The 19228-nt window shown below is 39.5% G+C and overlaps 1 protein-coding gene across 1 annotated transcript in view; it reads right to left on the bottom strand.

Annotated features, from left to right (window-relative positions):
• The window catches only part of Mtm1 (myotubularin 1), a 132107-nt gene that overhangs the window by 81696 nt on the left and 31183 nt on the right, over positions 1-19228 (bottom strand). The window contains exons 3-4 of the mRNA XM_059250753.1: positions 16592-16664; positions 15071-15165 (exon numbers count right to left, since the gene is read on the bottom strand). Coding sequence (XP_059106736.1) covers positions 15071-15165; positions 16592-16664 — 168 coding nt within the window. The remainder of the gene's footprint in view (positions 1-15070; positions 15166-16591; positions 16665-19228) is intronic.

Genomic DNA, 19228 nt, shown 5'->3' with positions numbered 1-19228 from the left:
AATCTTTAAGGGAATTGGTGAGACCTAAGTTACTCAGTTGTCTCATCCCTTGCCATACTCACTCCACTCATCTAACCACATTGTCACTTGTCTGTGTTCCTTTTGGTTTAGAGTCTTTTACTCTTTTAGCTTTTAAAGACTTTTATAGACTTTACTCTTTTAGCTCCTTCTGGCCTCCCTGGCCCTGCCTCACTTCCATGTAACTTATATTCAGTCTTCAGACCACGAGTCAAACACCCTTTTCTCTGGACAACTTCTCAGGGTCCTCCTACTCTTACACTTCCATGCAGCACTTTTCACAGCTTGTGAACAGGTATTGTTATGTTTCTGAGTAGAATGCCCATCTATCCCATTGTTACTATAAGATCCACAAGGGGGGGGGGACACTGTATCTTCTATGCTCCCACTATATCCAGGCATGTGGCATCATGGTCAGCACGCTGTAGGCTTTCAAATCTTCTGAGTAAGGAAAGACTGGGTCTAAAGTAATTGACAGTTGAGAAAGAAGTCTAGAAAGCAATTGGCAGTTGTGAAAGAAGTGAAGACTGAACTCCAAGGAAAATACAGACTGAGGGAGTAGGAAGGAAAAAGTGAACTGCATAGAAGGCAAAAGGCACACGTGGGTGGAGGGCCACAAAGGCATGGAGAAGAGGAAAGGAGGAGTGAGAAGTATTAGCCACTTTGGAGAAACTAGAAAACTGAGCACTTACCCAAAGGCTTTGGAGTTAAGCAGTGAATTCATTGTTTAAGTAGCAAGCAGAAGTTAGACCTTGAGAGGCTAAGTAGTGAACTATCACAAAGTGGAAGCAGTGCTCTGTGGTGGTATTGTGTTCCCCAAAATGTTGTGCACCCTAATAAAATTATCTGGGGTCAGAGACAAAACAGCCACAATATTAAACATAGAAGTTAGGCAGTGGTAGCACACGTCTTTAATCCTAGCATTCCAGAGGCAGAAATCCATCTGTTCAAGGATACAGCCAAGCATGGTGACTCATGCCTTTAATCCCAGAAAGTGAGCCTTTAATCCCAGGGAGTGATGGTAGAAAGCAGAAAGGTATATAAGGCATGAGAACCAGAAACTAGAAGCATTTGGCTGGTTAAGATTTTAGGTTTTGAGCAGCACAGTTCAGCTGACAGCCATTTGGATATGAGGACACAGAGGCTTCCAGTCTGAGGAAACAGGATCAGCTGAGAAGTTGGCCAGGTGAGGTTAGCTGTGGCTTGTTCTGTCTCTCTGATTTTCCAGTGTTCACCCCAATACCTGGCTAAGTAGATGTAACCAACCGTCTTATTAAATAAGAAACACAGAACTAATGCAAAGAAGAAAGCCAAGAGATCAGAGCTAAGAGCCTTACCTGCCTGCTGCAGCTAGCCTCTTCAGCCAAGAGACCTCTCCGAAAGAGACCTACTTCCTGTCTGTTTGTCTTTATATAGACTTTCTGTTGTGCCTTCTCATTGGTTGTAAAACCAACCACATGACTGCCTCGTCACTGTCTGTTGGCTGTATCCTTGAACACACAGAGATCTACCTAGCTCTGCCTACCAAGTGCTGAGATTAAAGGCATGCGCCACCACCGCCCAGCTCTACTATGGCTTGCTATTAGCTCTGACCCCCAGGCAACTTTATTTATTAACATACAAATAAAATCACATTTCAGTACAAAAAAAATACCACCATATTTCCCCTTTTCTATTTTAATAAAAAGGAAAAAGGTTATAACTAACATAAGAAAAACTATATACAAATGTACAATAACTATATACAATATATACAAGTAATAAATACCTAAACAATGTCTAGTCCATTTGTATTTGACAAATTCAGAGAAAATAATTCCATTATCTATCCTATTTTGGTAAGTCCAAAATGTACCTAATTCACTTTCTATCCTAACTAGTTTTCAACTATAACTAACTAATCTTCAACTCCCTCAGAGATCCAAGAAGGAAAATAATATTACCTAACAAAAATAAAAACAGGAAGTGCATGCAAGCAACTTCCAAAATATTTGTGAGTTGACAGAAACAGCCAGCTGCCTAGATAGTCACCTGAGGTTTCTCCACAGTGTTGGGGCATCATCTTCAGTCTATAGGCTTAGCATATCTGACAGACTCATTTGTGAAGTAGGATGTACACAGGGTCAACAGTTCAACCTCACATTGGGTGAGAGCAGTCCATGTACCAGAAACACCTGAATTCCACTAGTGTCATGTCATGATTCAGGATTTTAAATTCTGGAAATTGTTGATGGTTTTTTAATTCAGCTGTCCATTCTTCTTGGCTGTGTATATATGGCTTCATCTCAGCATCCCGTTCTTCTCCACATCCCATCCCTCTATTAAATGCCAGTCTACTATTGAGAGGCGTGAGCTTAGTTACTCTTCAAGAATAACTGTTTCAGCTGCTGTTCCACTGCACATCAGAAGCCATCAGCCCACTGCCTGTTCAGCTGCCTTCGAAGAAAAGGGCACTGTACCTTTTCTGGATTGCGAAGGCCACTTCAGGGATGGTGCCATATTGTCCTGGACTCAGAAGATGCCTTTTGATAAAGCCATAACCACCCTTGTTTTGGCAAGAATCAGTAGTCCTTTGTTTTGTGTCCTGTCTGTCCATTTTGTCAGCAGTTGATTCGAGGATACTTTGTTGTCCAGTGGCTAACTTTGCCACAATTAAAGTTAACTCCATATGCAGTTTCTTCAATGCCCATATTTTCTCTGAAGTAGATTGGTACTGCCAGGAGCCGACATGTGTACCTAGAGTTTTCCTGCCTGGCCCACAGTCAGGAAAAATCTCTCTCACCTGCCATTCCCACAGCTGCTCAGACCCAACCAAGTAAACACAGAGACTTACATTGCTTGCAAACTGTATGGCCATGGCAGGCTTCTTGCTAACTGTTCTTATATCTTAAATTAATCCATTTCTATAAATTTATACCTCGCTCAGACCTGACCAAGTAAACACAGAGACTTACATTGCTTGCAAACTGTATGACCATGGCAGGCTTCTTGCTAACTGTTCTTATATCTTAAATTAATCCATTTCTATAAATTTATACCTTGCCGCGTAGCTCGTGGCTTACCGGCATCTTCACATGCTGTTTGTCATGGCGGCAGCTAGCAGTGTCTCCTTCTGCCTTCCTGTTCTTTCTTTTCTCCTCTCTGTTAGTCCTGCCTATACTTCCTGCCTAGCCACTGGCCAATTAGTGTTTTATTTATTGACCAATCAGAGCAACACATTTGCAATACAGAACATCCCACAGCACTTCCCTTTTTTTTTTTTCAAAAAGGAAGGTTTTAACCTTAACAAAGTAAAATTACATATAGTTTGGGAATTTGGGCGTAGCTTCTCTTACTACTTCCTGCTGGAAGGGGACGCTGTATCTTATGGGGACACAAAGAAAATTTTAGGATTATGGAATAGTCCATGAGGGTGTATCATCTGAGCCAGTTGCCTTCAAACCATTCTGGATGTTGGATCATCTGGGCCTTGGGGTCATCAGAGACCTTTCAGGGGGTCTTGACTGGTCAAACCTGATGTATCTTAATCTGGAACAAATCCATAGCCTTTGGCTTTCTGTGGGAAAAGCAGAGTCTCCTTTCCAAAGCAACACATCTTTACATACAAATTTTGAAGTCAAGGTATCTTTAAAATATACATTTTGGCATAACTCAACAGCTTTTACAATCAAATGTTTTTCTGCAGTTAAAAATCCCAAAGACAACACAATCCAGATTCTCTGTGTAATATTCATCTTTACGTGGCTTAGTTTTTATATTAATTTTACTGTCTCTTATAGACTTTATTTTTTAAACTTTGTATTTGTTTATATAACTGTATATATCACCTTTTTTGTCTCTTTCAAGCCTACGTATATTTTACATACATTGTAAACTATTATATCTGAATCTGTCTTATTGTGAATCTATTGCTTTAAACTGCAGCATTTGTAAGACTGAAAGGGCGCTATGGCTGCTGGCTCCGCCCACCTCAGTTTCCCAACATGGCGGTGGTACGTTACTGCCAGCTCTGGGAGCTATTGTGGGTCTATGCTTTTATCCAAGCAGCGTGTAGCCCAAAAACCTCTTTTTTTGTTTTGTACTAGCAAAGGCTAAATCCACCACGCAGCTTAATGTGCCACTTGCAGAGGCCTCATTCCCGCCATACTGCAAGTTGAGCACACACACTAGGAAACCGCCAGTAGCTCAAACCGGCAGCTGCCGCTCATTTGAGAGAGACAATTAGGAAGCTGTTTTTAGCTCCGTTTTAGAATCTTTTCTCAGGTTTTAGGTGGAAACTCTTGCCAACTCGTTGGGCACCATTTGTAGCTAGAGTTTTCCTGCCTGGCCCACAGTCAGGAAAAATCTCTCTCACCTGCCAGTCCCACAGCCGCTCAGACCCAACCAAGTAAACACAGAGACTTATATTGCTTACAAACTGTATGGCCAAACCAGGCTTCTTGCTAACTGTTCTTATATCTTAAATTAATCCATTTCTATAAATCTATACCTTGCTGCATAGCTCATGGCTTACCGGCATCTTCACATGCTATTTGTCATGGCAGATGCTGGCAGTGTCTCCTGCCTTCCTGTTCTTTCTTTTCTCCTCTCTGTTAGTCCTGCCTATACTTCCTGCCTAGCCATTGGCCAATCAGTGCTTTATTTATTGACCAATCAGAGCAATACATTTGCCATACAGAACATCCCACAGCAGACATGTCTCATTGTCATAACAAAAAAGAAAAATTTTCTAAGTTATTAAAACATTTTAAATGCCATATTCTGTAGATCTCTGAAGGGTTTGAAGATGACTTGTCTATCTAAAATATATCTGCTCAATTTTTAAAACATATCTAATATGACTACAAGTTCTATTGTAATGTCTAACTACTAACTTTCATTTCTTTATATCCTAATAGCTGGTAATAACAACATTCAAGGATCAGAAAATTGCATTACATTGTTAAATGAACGGTATAAGTACAATTAGAAATATACATATAGCATTTTCTAACAATATCAATTTCAATATATATAATTTGTATCCAATATAAAACAATCCAATCCAATGTAAAGTATTTAAAACTAGTAATTGTCTTTTTCTTTTCTTTTCTTTTAAATGCAAAGAAGAAAGCCAAGAGATCAGAGCTAAGAGCCTTACCTGCCTGCTGCAGCTAGCCTCTTCAGCCAAGAGACCTCTCCGAAAGAGACCTACTTCCTGTCTGTTTGTCTTTATATAGACTTTCTGTTGTGCCTTCTCATTGGTTGTAAAACCAACCACATGACTGCCTCGTCACTGTCTGTTGGCTGTATCCTTGAACACACAGAGATCTACCTAGCTCTGCCTACCAAGTGCTGAGATTAAAGGCATGCGCCACCACCGCCCAGCTCTACTATGGCTTGCTATTAGCTCTGACCCCCAGGCAACTTTATTTATTAACATACAAATAAAATCACATTTCAGTACAAATAAAATACCACCATACATCTTCCAGTGTTCACCCCAATACCTGGCTCAGGTTTGATTTTATTAATAAGAACTTTTAAGATTCACGCTACAGTGCTCCAAGAAGGGAAGGAAGAAGATAATAGGAAGATGGTGTTTTAAGATGAAGGGTTCTGGGGGCCAGAGAGACAGCTCAGTGGTTAAGAGAACTGGCTACCCTTCCAGAGGACTAGGGTTTGATTCCCAGCACCCATATGGCAGTTCATAACCATCTGTAACTCCACTTCCAGGGGATCTTATGCCCTCTTCTCACTTCCATGGGCATTAGGCACACATATGGTGCATATGTCTACATGTAGGCAAAGTGCTCTTAAACACATACACACAAATAAATAAGTGTATTTTTTTTGAAGAACTTTAAATGATGAGTCTTGAGCAGTTATGCACAGTAGAGAGGGTACAAAAAGGATGAAAACCAAAACTGTAACATTCAAAGTGAGTAGTGCCTAAGGCTCCAGAGGACGTAGTAGGAGTAAGTAGGGAAATTTTGCAGGAGAGGTATATACTTTAGCAAAGTGGACCTCTAGTTCATTCCTCTCCCATGTGAAAGAAGGAAGAAAAGGCTGGCAATATTGGGTATCATCAGGTTGGGAGAGGAGAATATACGGAAGCTCAGAGAGGGTGACATCTTTTCAACAGAACAAGAGACTAAATTAGCTGCTAGAGTATGGAACATGACAGGTATGATGGCACACACCTGTAACCCCAGCACTTGGGATATAGAGGCAGAAGGATTAGAAGTTCAAGGCTGGGTCAGGTGTGGTGACCCATGCCTTTAATTTCAGTACTGATTTGAAATATGGAATCTATTGGTTCAATATCTATAACCTGAAAGGATCCAAAATATGGACATCTTTGAGCATCATGTTGGATCTCAGAACATTTTACATCTTTGTATTTTATGCTCAACCTACAGCTAGCATCCTATATTAGACCATACATAGCATTATATAATTGCCTTGAAAATGAAAAAAAAATATAGTGGCTTACATGTAGAATCTCAGTACTTGGGAATCTGAGGCTGGAGAGTTGCTGCAAGTTTGAGGCCAGCCTGGGCTACATAGTGAGTTTCACACCAACCTGGGCTACAATGTGAGACACTAGCTTTAAAAAATGTAAATAAAAATGAAATAGACAAGTAAATGGAGGGGGAGTAACAAGTTCATAGGATACAACTGTGAAAAGGATGGCCCTAAGCTTCCAATGCATTATTTGAAGAGAAAAGTACTTAAAGAAGCATTTCTTTTGCTTCTGCTTATAATGAAGTAGTTTAGCTTTCTCTCTAGGCAACAACATGGGTCTGGCTCTCAAATGGACAGAATGGACAGTAAACAGTATCCTTTCCTTGTTGCACCCAGAGCTTCCAGTTCCAATGGCAGCCAGTGATAGTGCTGAAGGAAGCAAAGTGCCTAGCTGTTAGCAGCAGGATACCCAAGCCCTGTCTGAAGATCATTTCATAGCTACATATCTGAGAGACAGTGTGAAGGACATACATGTAGTTTACTCATCTTGCTTTTCTGCCCTCCATCTCTGTACTGAAAGGAAATTCAGAAGGAAGATGAAGCAGACAGACTACATGTCTTAGGCCTGCGCAAAAGTACCTTTACAGAGTAAAAGTCAATGTGTGCTATGCTGTCACTGAAGCTCAACAAAAGACCCACTGAACAGAACAAGATTCAAGAATCTCTGGGTAATGCTACAAAAAACAGATTTACTGCCAGGAATGGTGATGCATAATAACCATAATCCCAGTGTGCGAGGGAGGCAGGAGAACTACTGGTTGAAGGAAAACATGGGCAATGTGGCAAGATACCTTGTATTAAAACAAGAAAGCATTGAATCACTATGTTACATTCTTACAGAGAAAATCCAAGCTAGGGATTTCTCCTTGAATTTAATAAAGGAAGAAACATGCTGTTTCTGGCTTATCAGAAAATGAAAACTTTCTAGTCACCATGTTTTTCATATCACCAGCAGTTGTAAACCCTGAGCTGAACTCTACTGTCAAGGGTAGTGATCAGCTCATTTGGAAGACTCCTTCAGCTTCTCACACATCTCTTATATTTTTTTCTGGTTTCCAACTAGATGTGGGAATGACTTGAGGTGGGAAGCAGCACTTGAAGATGGCAATTATCCCTGATGTAAAAGGAGCAGAGGATGGGATTTCTTCAGTTGGGTGATGGATCTTTCAAAAATGGTTTATCTTAAATATGCTAAAATCAGGTTAAAGAAAAAGGTGATGGTAGGGATCTGTTGGGAATGAACATGTTTTAGTTGGAGGAAATGGCCTGAAGGAAAGCCCAGAGCAAAAGCACAGGGCTGGCTTAAGAACAGTGATGGTACTTTACAGAAGCCAGAGTATGAGATAGATAGACCACCACAGTGGGAAGAAAGAGGCATGCTAAGAAGACTAGTCTGGAGCAGCTTGTACTGGGCCCTACATATGCAGCTGAGGTATCTGCAAAGACAGTCTCCAAGTTGAGGAATGAAATGATAGCAAATGAGTCCTGATGCAATGGGGAAGACTGGAAGCAAAGAGACTGGGATAGCCCAGGGGCAAAGGCTAGTGAGAGATCTGCTATAAGGGTAGGACACCTAGAAAAGAAATAATGGGGACACTGTAAGGATTGTAGAGGGGAAAAAAAGACAAAGGTAGCTTCAGGATGATAGGATGACAAAATGGTACCTTTAAGAGAACCAAGGGCATGTCATGAAGGAACTAAGGAACAACCTGGCTAGGAGTCTGGGTTGCCAGGTACAAAGTCAAGGGATCTCCATCAGCAGTTAAAAAGTGAAAAACTAGGGCATAAAAGAAAAGTTATGGAGGGCAAACAAGATGGCTCAGTGAAAGCCTGATAAACTGAGTTTGATCCCCAGAACCCACAGTGGAAGGAAAGAACAGACTCCTGAAAGTTATCTTCTGAATTCCACACACATGTAGGTGCATACAACACATAAACATAAGAGCAGCCTAGTAAACTCTAAGGAGCACTTTCAACATAAGACTTTAGATGCAGAGACACAACTCTAGCTCAGTTGGTGGAGTGTGAGACTCAATCTCAGGGTCGTGGGTTTGTGCCCCACGTTGGGCACCTCTTGTGATCAATCCATCCACGTGAGTCTATTTAATGAGTAATAGGGATTTATTGAAATATAAATTGAGGAAATCCACTCATGAATACAAAACTGAGTAAGCAAATGAAGCCATCCAATCATACCAAGAAGAACGTGACCCCTCTCCCTTTTCTTTTAAGAGGTCACTTATGAAGGCAAGAAGCACTGCCTCTTTTGGGCCGTATAGCCCAAGATCATGGGCAGAACAAATACCACTACACTAGGAGGTGGATGGAACCATGGAAAGGATGGAAAAGATGAAGAAGGGCTCACCAAGGCCTGGGAAGTCCAAACCTCACTTGTGTCCCCACTCTGGGCTTTACCTATATGATACACTCTTCCCCAGTGAGCTCCATTTCAATGAATGATAGTGGCTCTGATCACTCAAGCAAAAAATTATGGGAGTCATTCTTGACTGGATGCTCCTCCAACTCCCTTCTCATAATGGCCCACCTGAATCCTCCCAAGTTTGTCCACAGTCTGTTCCCTCCATCCTATGTCCACCATGACTGCAATTAGGCTTGTCTTGCTTACCCAGAGAATAAAAGTAATCTTCTAGTGGGTCTTCCTACTTCCATCCCCACCTCCCTGTCCATGCTGCAGCTGGTATTCTCTTTCAACAATGTGCATCTGGTGTGTGGTCCTCCATGTAACACATATTTTATTGAACTGTGACTTTTGATCCTGAGGCTACATCTTCTTCCAACCTCATCTCCTCCTAGTCCTTCTATTCCCTCTGTTGCTGGTGGCCCAATTCCCACAGATCACTCAATTGTCTCCCCAGCACAGATGCCTGTACAGTCGTATATGAAAATACAATATGTGGGTTTGGAAACTGTCTGGAGACTAGGCATCTCTTTCTCCCTTCCTCCTGTTCAAGTTTATAAACATATATGACTCATCACCCTCTCCCTTGTAACTTGAACATTACATGTGCTTCCATAGGCTGTGTCACATTTCTCCCAGTCACTCCTCTAGAATCCCACCAGGAATGTTGTATTATCATTCATTCCACACGGTGTTAAGATACACCACAGTGTACATAAAATGGTTCTAGGTCAAAGACCAGAACAAAGAACATGTTAAGCTGCCTTTCTCATTAAATAGCATCTGAATCCAGTGTGCTCCTGGTTGGGAATCTGGGATAAGTCTTCTTTGTGAGAGTCTACTGGCTTAAATGGAGTCACATGCTTACAGTTGCTCCTGCTGTGGTCACACTATTAACCAAAGTCAAGTTTCTTGGCACATTCAAGGTTATATGGTAGCTATGGGACTTCTGAACTCCAGAGGTAACGGTATTGAGGATACCATAATTTAGTAAGCTAAATACTGTAATCAAAGCACTGAGGCCTGTAACAAGGTCTTTAACTTCCAAGAAGCACAAATAACATATGAGTTTACTCATTGAATACACTTTAAGCAAAAGTGTGTCGCTCTGGCCGCTGCACTATTGAGGATCAAAAGGATTCAATAATTGTTAAAGTCACAGACATAGCAGTATGTAAATAAGACTGAATTCGCCCATTCAATATTACTGATTGAGCATCTTCAATGCACTAGGATCCACCCTGGGAGCTGAAAGACCACCAGTGAACAAGCCAACAATAAACAAGATGAACCAGAGAAATATAAGACAGGAGATAGTGACCAGTGCTCAACAGAAAAACTAACCATGGAAAAATGGTATTAAAAGTATAGTAAAGCTGGTTGTGGAAGGTTTCAGGGCACTTAAATGTTAACTGAAAAGCATGATGAAAGGACTGCTGGGAGGCAAAAACTGAGTGGTTACTTCAATGGAAGCTAGAGGGGGCTCCAAAAAGGTCATGAGGTTTTGTGTTGTTGTTGTTTTGTTTTGGTTTGGTTTGGTTTTTGGTTTTTCGAGACAGGGTTTCTCTGTGTAGTTTTGGTGCATGTAGATCAGGCTGACCTCAAACTCACTGAGATCCACCTGGCTCTGCCTCCCAAGTGCTGGGATTAAAGGTGTGGGTCATCACAGCCCGGCAAGGTCATGACTTTTGAGGCAGGTTCTGAACCGGGGGTGGGGGTGGGGGTTGGGAGGGTGGGGGGAGGACGGGACACAACTTTTGAAAGTGGCATCCAGGTATGGGAAGAAAGGCATTTACATGATGGTAAAAGGTAAGGGGTTTGAGAACAGAGTGTTTGGGATGTGAATCAAAGCTGGTGATATCAGAAGGATTTAATCTACATGAAGGAGAGTGAATTCTATTCTTTGGGAAACAGGAAGCCAGTAGGAGTTATATAACTGAGAAGCTAGCTTTAACAGGGATCACATTGGAGGCAGTAGGCAGGGCAAATGATGGGAGATAGACTACAAAAAGGGGCCACAAAAAATCAACCACTGAGACCATCATTCTGCATGCAACTTTTACATCTACAAAATGGGTAAGCTGACTCCAAAATGAGACCACACAAATCTGAATTCATCACTCCCTCTACAATATTTACATATCTGAAATAAACAGTTGCCCACTTCAAAATGCCAATGAGATAACAATTCTTTATCAAACATACAAAAAGGTTTTTCTGTTTTGCAACAGAAACCCACAATTACTATTCTAGTTTAGGCCATTTAAGTGAGGAAATACTACAATGACTATTTTTCAGCTCCTGAATATAACCGTTTTGGAGCATTCCTTCTATTTTCTGCTACCATAGCAGTTTCTTTTTGGACTTTCACTAACTGTTGTGTGGCCAATCGCTTTAAAAGTTTTTATATAATATACAAGAATAAAGAAAGTAGCAGTCATTGTCAGATGAGCACTTCACTTATGCATTCAATGCCAAACCCTATCCAATAGGGTACCATGTGTAAACAAAGGAAATCATGCCTGGTACCACAAACTTAGCCAGCTTCAAGGGGCTAATGACGTCATGGACGTTATTAGAAAAGTATCTACTGCCACCAATTTCCTAGACCAGCATAATCCCTTACTATATACTGAATTTTCTCCTCATACCCACAGATAAATGTAGAGTTACCACCCCTCATCAAAGAAGCTTCTTTTTACAGAAAATGGAGACTATTACACAAAACCACAGATAGATACAATGCAGAGACCAATGGATCATGAGATGTCCAGCCCAAAGGATATATACACATCATAAATACTGTGCCTGTGGCTCAGGGAACATCACGGAAGAAGGGGTGGACAGATTGTAAGAACCAGAATACCTGGAAGTCTTCTGTGAAACAGTCTCTGTAGAAATAGTTGCATGAACAAGACTGAAACAATAGAATATCAATGGATATATACATATACATGTATATTCAGCAAATATAATAAGACAAAAGAAGGCTATCAACTTGAGAGGGGGGAACATGAAAGGAATTTGTGGAAGAGTAACTGGGAAGGTCTGAAAAGAAGAAAACGAGGAAGGGATATAACTCTATTTCAATTGGAAATATTTTCAAAACAAATAGTATAAAGTCTACATAATAAGCTTGCTAAGTGTTTTTTTAATTATAAAAGTGATACATACGCATTTTAGGTATTTTGAGAAGTACCAACAAATGTGAAAAAAATAGAGAGTATGTATATAATCCTGCTCTGGTTATCCAAAGAATTGAAGCTTTTCATATATATTCCCTATGGACTCTTCTCTAGAAATAATTTTATTATTTTATGTAGTCAAAACCATACAATATAGACAGCCTTGTCATGTCAACACAATTTGAATAATTTCTCCAATTCATTATCAAGGGCAGCATAAAATGAAACCAAATATGCATGGCTAGTCAACAAGCCAGGAGTCTCTAAGGTGAAAAGGCCTGTGACATAGCTTTAATTCTATTTTTTTGATAATTCTTATATATTAGCAGCAAGCATCTCAATCTATACCTATAAGATTCCTGGAAACTGAACAAACCAAATATAAACATTCGTCCACAGAAAGGTACTTCAATGTTCAAAGATAGTTCTGTCATGGGTCCTGTGCAAGTTTACTTTCTATTGCTGTGATAAACACAATGACTAAAAGTGACCTGGGGAGGAAAGGCTTCATTTCACTTTGAAGATTACAGTCCATCATGAAGGAAAGTCAGAGAAGGAACTCGAGGCAAGAACTGAAGAAAAGACAGGAAAATGATGCTTACTAGTGTGCTGCTCCTGACTTGCTTAGTTATTTCTCTTATACAAGCCACAGTGGGCTGGACATCCCCCCCCCCAAAAAAAACACCCCATAGACTCACTTACAGGCCAATCTGATATAGGCAATTCCTCAACCAAAATTTCCTCTTTCCAAGTGACTCTAGTTTGCATCACTCACTCACAGTGACAAAACAACAAACAAAAAACAGCAAAACCCCCTTTATAGTGTTCTGAAGAAAAAAGGACCAACATTTGTTTTGGTCATTGCTGATACACTGGTCCCCTCATTAGCCTAGTTATCTATGATCTGTCTTTATCAATGTCTCTCTTAAAAGGTAGCATCAGGATTTTATATCATCACTACAAACAGGACTACTATCTCATTTTGTCTAGACATTCATTATAGTATTTCTTTGTTAATTCACAATAGAGGTACATGATTTTTAAACAAGTAATAATTATTGATTTCAAAAGGTTAGATTCCTGTTAAGACAGACTTTAAGCCTTTAATGGTACAACTGATTTTTTACTAAGCAGATACTTTAATGTTGTGTCACTGGTTGTGCCCTATATGCTATCCAATTACAATAATTTCAAACCCTGACTTTATCATCTAGCAAATTGGCTAATCTGTTGCTTTTCACACCTCAGCCATGCACTGCATTATGGAGAAAGCACCCTATGTAGCAAGGTGTTAGTGATCACCCTTCCCAGCTGTCATTAAGCTTTTATTAGATAGTTTGTAACCCCATCTGAATATATTGCCACCATTTAGCCTGTCTTTCCCCAGGAACTGTGTTATTCCTTGGTTCCATAAAAATATTGTCAATGGCACTCCTGATGGTTTCTTTATTTTCTTTATACTTAAACCATCAAACACTAAAATTATTAATTGCCAAAGACTAACACCCAGCTCACTGTAAATTATCCTTCCTATTCTGGAAAACTAGAACATTCACTTATGTCCATTCTTTAAGTTAGAATTGACTCACATAGGTAAAATGTCCAATGGTAGGCTATTGTAGCCTGTTCCTCTTCTTACCCCTATTAGAACTATGCTACAGGACTTACAAGAAGCCAAGGCAACAAGTATATTAAATAGCATTTTTGGAATTCAGACATAATAATGAATATAATAAAAGAAAAAGAGAAAATGAAACAAACTAATCAGAACTGGGCTAAAGAAATAGATAACTAAAACCAAGAAAACAAAAGCTAGATTTCCCCCCAACAGTCTCATAGTTGTCTATGTACAAGGCAATAACAGGTTAGTCTTCCATGTATTCTAAACCCATTTGCCAGGAGTACATGGAAACACACCTGCCCCTGCATTCTGATGCGAGCCATGATACCCCATCCTATCGACCATAAGTTCTTCTGTGATAGCCATAGTAGCTATACATTTTCTCTTGTATTTCTAGGGTATTTATGCTTCATGTCACTGCTTCATCAATAAGAACGTCCCTTGAAATGCAGTGACAAACATTTTATGGCCATCAGTTGAAAAAGTAAGTAGCAGTAGGCCACAGCATACTCATCCCAGTTTTACCCTGTATTGGTGAAATTATTAAGGCCACTCCACGTAGCTAAAAGGAGATTTATTTAATGGCGTAACTTACAAATTATGGGATAGGTAGGTCGTGGGGTCTGGGGAAGGTCTATCACAGTCCAGCGGTGTTCTCTGGAGCTCTGCTCGGTCCACCTCCACCGTCCAAGGTCCTGGAACGGAGCAAGCTCCCGCCGATCCAGATCTTGGGTCCCCAGGCGCCTCCCTTGGCCCCGCCTTGTAGGCGTGACAGTTGCCAAAGTCTCAATGGGGGTTGGAATTTCCAGATCAAAGCTGGAATGGCTACCCACTACAACCCTGCTACTTAATGCTTTGTAAAAGTACACTTTTAGATAGTTCTAGAGTGGTAGACTTTAACCAAGGATTCACATCAACATCTTCCTTTGTGATGTTTTAGAAAATTCATGTGGGCTTGGACCCTGGGCCTGGACATTCTGATATAGCAAATCTGAAGCATCTGTATAGCTTGTTAAAAATGTGTAAGCTGTTTATTCTCATCCGTGCTGCTGGTTGAAAACCACTGTTCTATACCAGTTTACTCTAATCACCTCTCCTCCCTATTCTCAAGGATAAAATCTATTTGAATATTTTATTCTATGTCCCACAAAAAGAGATGTTAGTTTTTTTTCTTTTTGCAGAAGCAAAAAATTAAGAATTGAGAAGCAAATATATCCCGTGTTAATCAGATCCACAGTCAATCTTGCAAGGTAGAAGATAAACAGTTTAGCATCATTTTTAACAGTTAGGGTCATCTTTATGGTCTCATAATCTACTTACCGTTTCCAAACTTCTTAAATAAAGACGATAATTTGTGATGTAAACTCTTCCCTTAATGGGGCCATTGAAAGGACATATGTAAATAACTTCTTTGTCTAGTAAGATAAAAAAAGTACCCTAAAATAATGGAAATATAAACCAAGATATACAACAAATGGTACTAACTTAATATAAACTACTTGGCTATGTTTAACTACAATAAAAATGTTGAAAGCAACACTGGCAAAGTTTGCACATCTCTGTGCCAGGCTGAATTGGGGCAGTGGGGAAATACTAGACCCATGTCTCCTCTAAGCACTCATGGCATTTCTGAGTTTGCCCTCAACACTGTCACTACCTGAGACAAGGTGACCAGAGCCAGAGCACAGAAGTGAATGAGGGTTGTGCTGTTATTAGCATCTCATGATTGTAAAAGAAACTACTTGAGCTATTTCTCTTTCAAGGATATCCTTGAATATGTTAATGACTTTTAAATTTTTAAAATGACTTTGAAATCCCTTTCTCTTCAGGTACTAAACGAAAACTATATACTGAGGTCACTTCATGCCAGTTCAATTAGTTACTACATCAATTAAAGGTCCATCTGCTGATATTCAGCACTCAAACGTCATATATGAAGACCATCAAAAGCAAAATTTCTTTGCTCTTATCCAGAAACTGGGAAGGACATATTTTACTGGTTTCAGTTTCAAGACTAGAATTATGAGTGTGAATCTATGGACACCAAATAGCTTCTCATGTTTCTTGTGGTATATGGCTAATTCACAAAGACACTTTTCTAAAACCTCCATTTGTCATTTAAAATAAAAATCTGAATCTTAATAAATGGAATGGTTCCCTGAAACAATGCTGATTATTGGACCCAAATATACTGACATGTGGCAGGAAGGACCAACCCTAACACAAAAATTGAATGTCCATATCATCAGCACTTGGCTCAGAAGCTATTACATACTTCAGCATTCTTAAGTCAGAGTGACCTGGCCCTTTCAAAGTCGATTTCTTCCTCTTAGCATAGGTTTATCATGAAAGAAAAAACAAAAACAAAAAAAGAACACAAACCCCACTGTATTGGAATGTTACCACAACCTTACTTAATTTCCATTTTCTGGCAAAAGATCTCCTATTATATCAAAGAGAAGAATCATTAAGCTGTTATCATTTTGAAACATACATCACAGCTTGGAAGCCTTAATCTAATTGTTCTTATAGCCTTAAATTACAAATAGTGTATACTATACCTCTAGTTAGAAACTTTTAAGACATAACCCATGTTGTTCCCCCTAAATCATTCTCTTTGGTACAGAGACAAGAATATTCCTAGCTTTGTGAGCACCAAGCTCTTGAAAGAATTCTTTGGTCAGGAAAGGCATGCAGTGTTCACTGTGTTGATATGCTTAAACAAAGCTAGCCTATTTGTTCTCTCTGCTTTGTACAGAGCAAGTGAAACTCAAGCCACCTGATCTTGCTGTTCTGTTCCTCCAGTTCTATATCCACCCCCCAGCCTCAAAATCTCCTTACCGGTAATTAGTGTTTCCCCTGGGAGTTGAGGAACACTCTTACTGAGATCCTGACTGACTCCATCTTGAGATATCTAAAAGTGAAAGGGGAATCAGAAATGTTGGTGTTATCTTTGCACACATGGTAGCAAGCAGAAATACACTTTTAAAGAAAAAATACAAGTTTAGCATTTAAGAAAACTAGAACAGAAAATTCAAATTGGGAAAAAGAGAATCTGGGATGAAAATATAGCTCACTGGTAATTTCCCAACTCACAAGACACCCTCTATTCAATCCTTAGCAACAAAAAATTAGAAAAATAAAAGCCTGATCTAGCTGTAACATTTATTAGATGTGCTAATTCCTAGTCTGCATTTAAATAATGTTATCAAAGTTTTAAATACTTTTAAGTACTTTAAAGCTAACATATCTCAGTAAAACGATAAAACATGAATGAAGTTAGTGTGCTATATGGTCATAGCTTTTGTTCCTATGCAATTGCTGTAGAATTATATCACAAGCATACTTTCTGACCTATTATTTTATTAGGAACCTTATTCTAGGTAAGAGAAAGAGCAGTCTGTCAAAGAGTTGATCAAGTCCCTAGGAACCATTTTGGCAAAGTCCCCATTGACTTTATTTTTCTGTAGGTCTCCTGTTTCAGAATGTCCTCAGGTATGTGTCTCACCTTGTTGGAGAATGTTTTTTAAGGTGTGTTACTTTTGTTTATGTTGCATTGGTTTAACTCTGAACCTCTGTTAATGTGTCTGTCTAAAATACCTGATAGTCTAATAAAGAACTGGCCAATAGCTAGGCAGGAGAAAGGACAGGCAGGGATGGCAGGCATAGAGAATAAATGGAAGGAGAAATCTAGGAGAAGAGAGAGGTAGCCAGAGAAGGAGGTGGACTCCAGGGGCTAGCCACCCAGCTACGCAGCAAGCAACAGAGTAAGAGTAAGATTTACAGAAGTAAGAGAATGGGAAAAGCCCAGAGGCAAAAGGAAGACAGAATAAGTTAAGAAACGCCAGCAAGAAACAAGCAACCTAAGACTGGGTGTTCATAATTAAGAATAAGCTTCCGTGTGTGATTTATTTGAGAGCTGGATAGCAGGCCCCCCTACAGAGTAAAAGAGTAAAAAACTAACAACCTTCTGGCATGCCAACTTGGGGCTCACATATCCATCTAGAGCCTGAGAAAGCTGAACAACAAAAAAGGGATACGGCTCCTTTAAGAGTTTTGGCCTAACAGTTTCTGCCAGTCACTGAGCTTTTGAGCAGCCAGTATGTGAAGTAGGAACAAAAAAAAAAACTAAGTAAAAACGCCTGCTACAGTACAAGCATCAGCATTCTAGAGCTTTAGGAAGATTGAATGCAGTTCTCTGAACTGCCTCGAGTTTCATGCTTGGCTTTCATGACCCAAGAAGCAGGGTGAACCAGCTGAGAGGCGCTCAGGTGGAGAATCCAGGTGTACCTTATCAGTTTGAAAGTTTGCTCATACAGTCAAAAAGGCTAAAAGATACGCAGTAAAAAAGATAAAGATGGAAAAACCTCTAAACAGGTTCCAGTGTGTTTTACAATGTGCATAGTCTAAAAGAAAGAAAAAGGGTATGTACAATCGTAGAAAGGAACAGTTTAAAAATAATAATAGTCTTTAAAAGAGAGAGTAAAAGAAAAAAGCCACATAAGATGAGAAATAAACAGGTAGTTTGGATCCTGTATGTTGTGTTGATTGTGAAAGTTTTGACTGTTGAGAAGCAAAAGACAGCTGCTAGGACACACGGGATTGTGAACTGGACTGCTAAATTGAACCAATCTAGATATTTTTAAAATGTCTTCACTTTAAAAAAGAAGTCAAAAAGTATATTTATCAAATGGAAATAAAAAACGCTTTGGAGTTTTGCTTCCATAGGAGGTGAGAGGTTGTGAATTCCTTCAGGGTTAATATGGATCAGGTTTGATCAGGCGAGACCTCCTGAAACTTGACAGGTGATATGTATCAGTAAAGGTTATTGCTGGTCTTCCCAGGACTTGGTCATTATCTCAATTTTCCCTCTGGGACCCTAAAAATACTTCGTCCACAGACAGCAGGATAAAGTACGGAGAAAACTATGCCCACATTCCCCAGAGGGGTGTGGGAGGCTTTCGGTTATTTAATGGGTAATGGGTATTTGTTATCATTTAGGTAAATATAGAGTATTGACACAAATTTAAAGCTATTTTTGTTACACTGTATATATGTTTCTATTCTTGTTTAAAGGATTCTTATATATTGATAAAAATTTAAGGTTATTTTTGTTACAACATATTGTATGTATGTTTCTATTTCTGTTTGAGGTATTGTGCCTATGTAGTTCATTTGGAAATGTAGGATGAAGTTTTAGTTTTTAAAAGCTATTATTATAAACTATATAGGATAATCAGGAAACATAGGTTAGTGGTCAGTCATTTATAACAAACAAATTTGTAGATATGTTAGGTATGCTTTCCAGATCATATAGAGATATATTTTAGATAGACGGATGTCTTCAAACCTTTCAAACACCTATAGAATATGGCATTTTAAATGTTCTGTTAACTTACAAGTTTTTCATGACAATGATACACATCTGTTCTTGGCAGCACCAATTTACTTCAGAGAAAATGATGGGAACTGAAGAAA

This window comes from Peromyscus eremicus, chromosome X, assembly GCF_949786415.1.
Source record: "Peromyscus eremicus chromosome X, PerEre_H2_v1, whole genome shotgun sequence".
NCBI classification, from domain to species: domain Eukaryota; kingdom Metazoa; phylum Chordata; class Mammalia; order Rodentia; family Cricetidae; genus Peromyscus; species Peromyscus eremicus.
The sequence above is the reverse complement of the archived record's forward strand: the minus strand, read 5'-3'. Positions and strand labels throughout refer to the sequence as shown.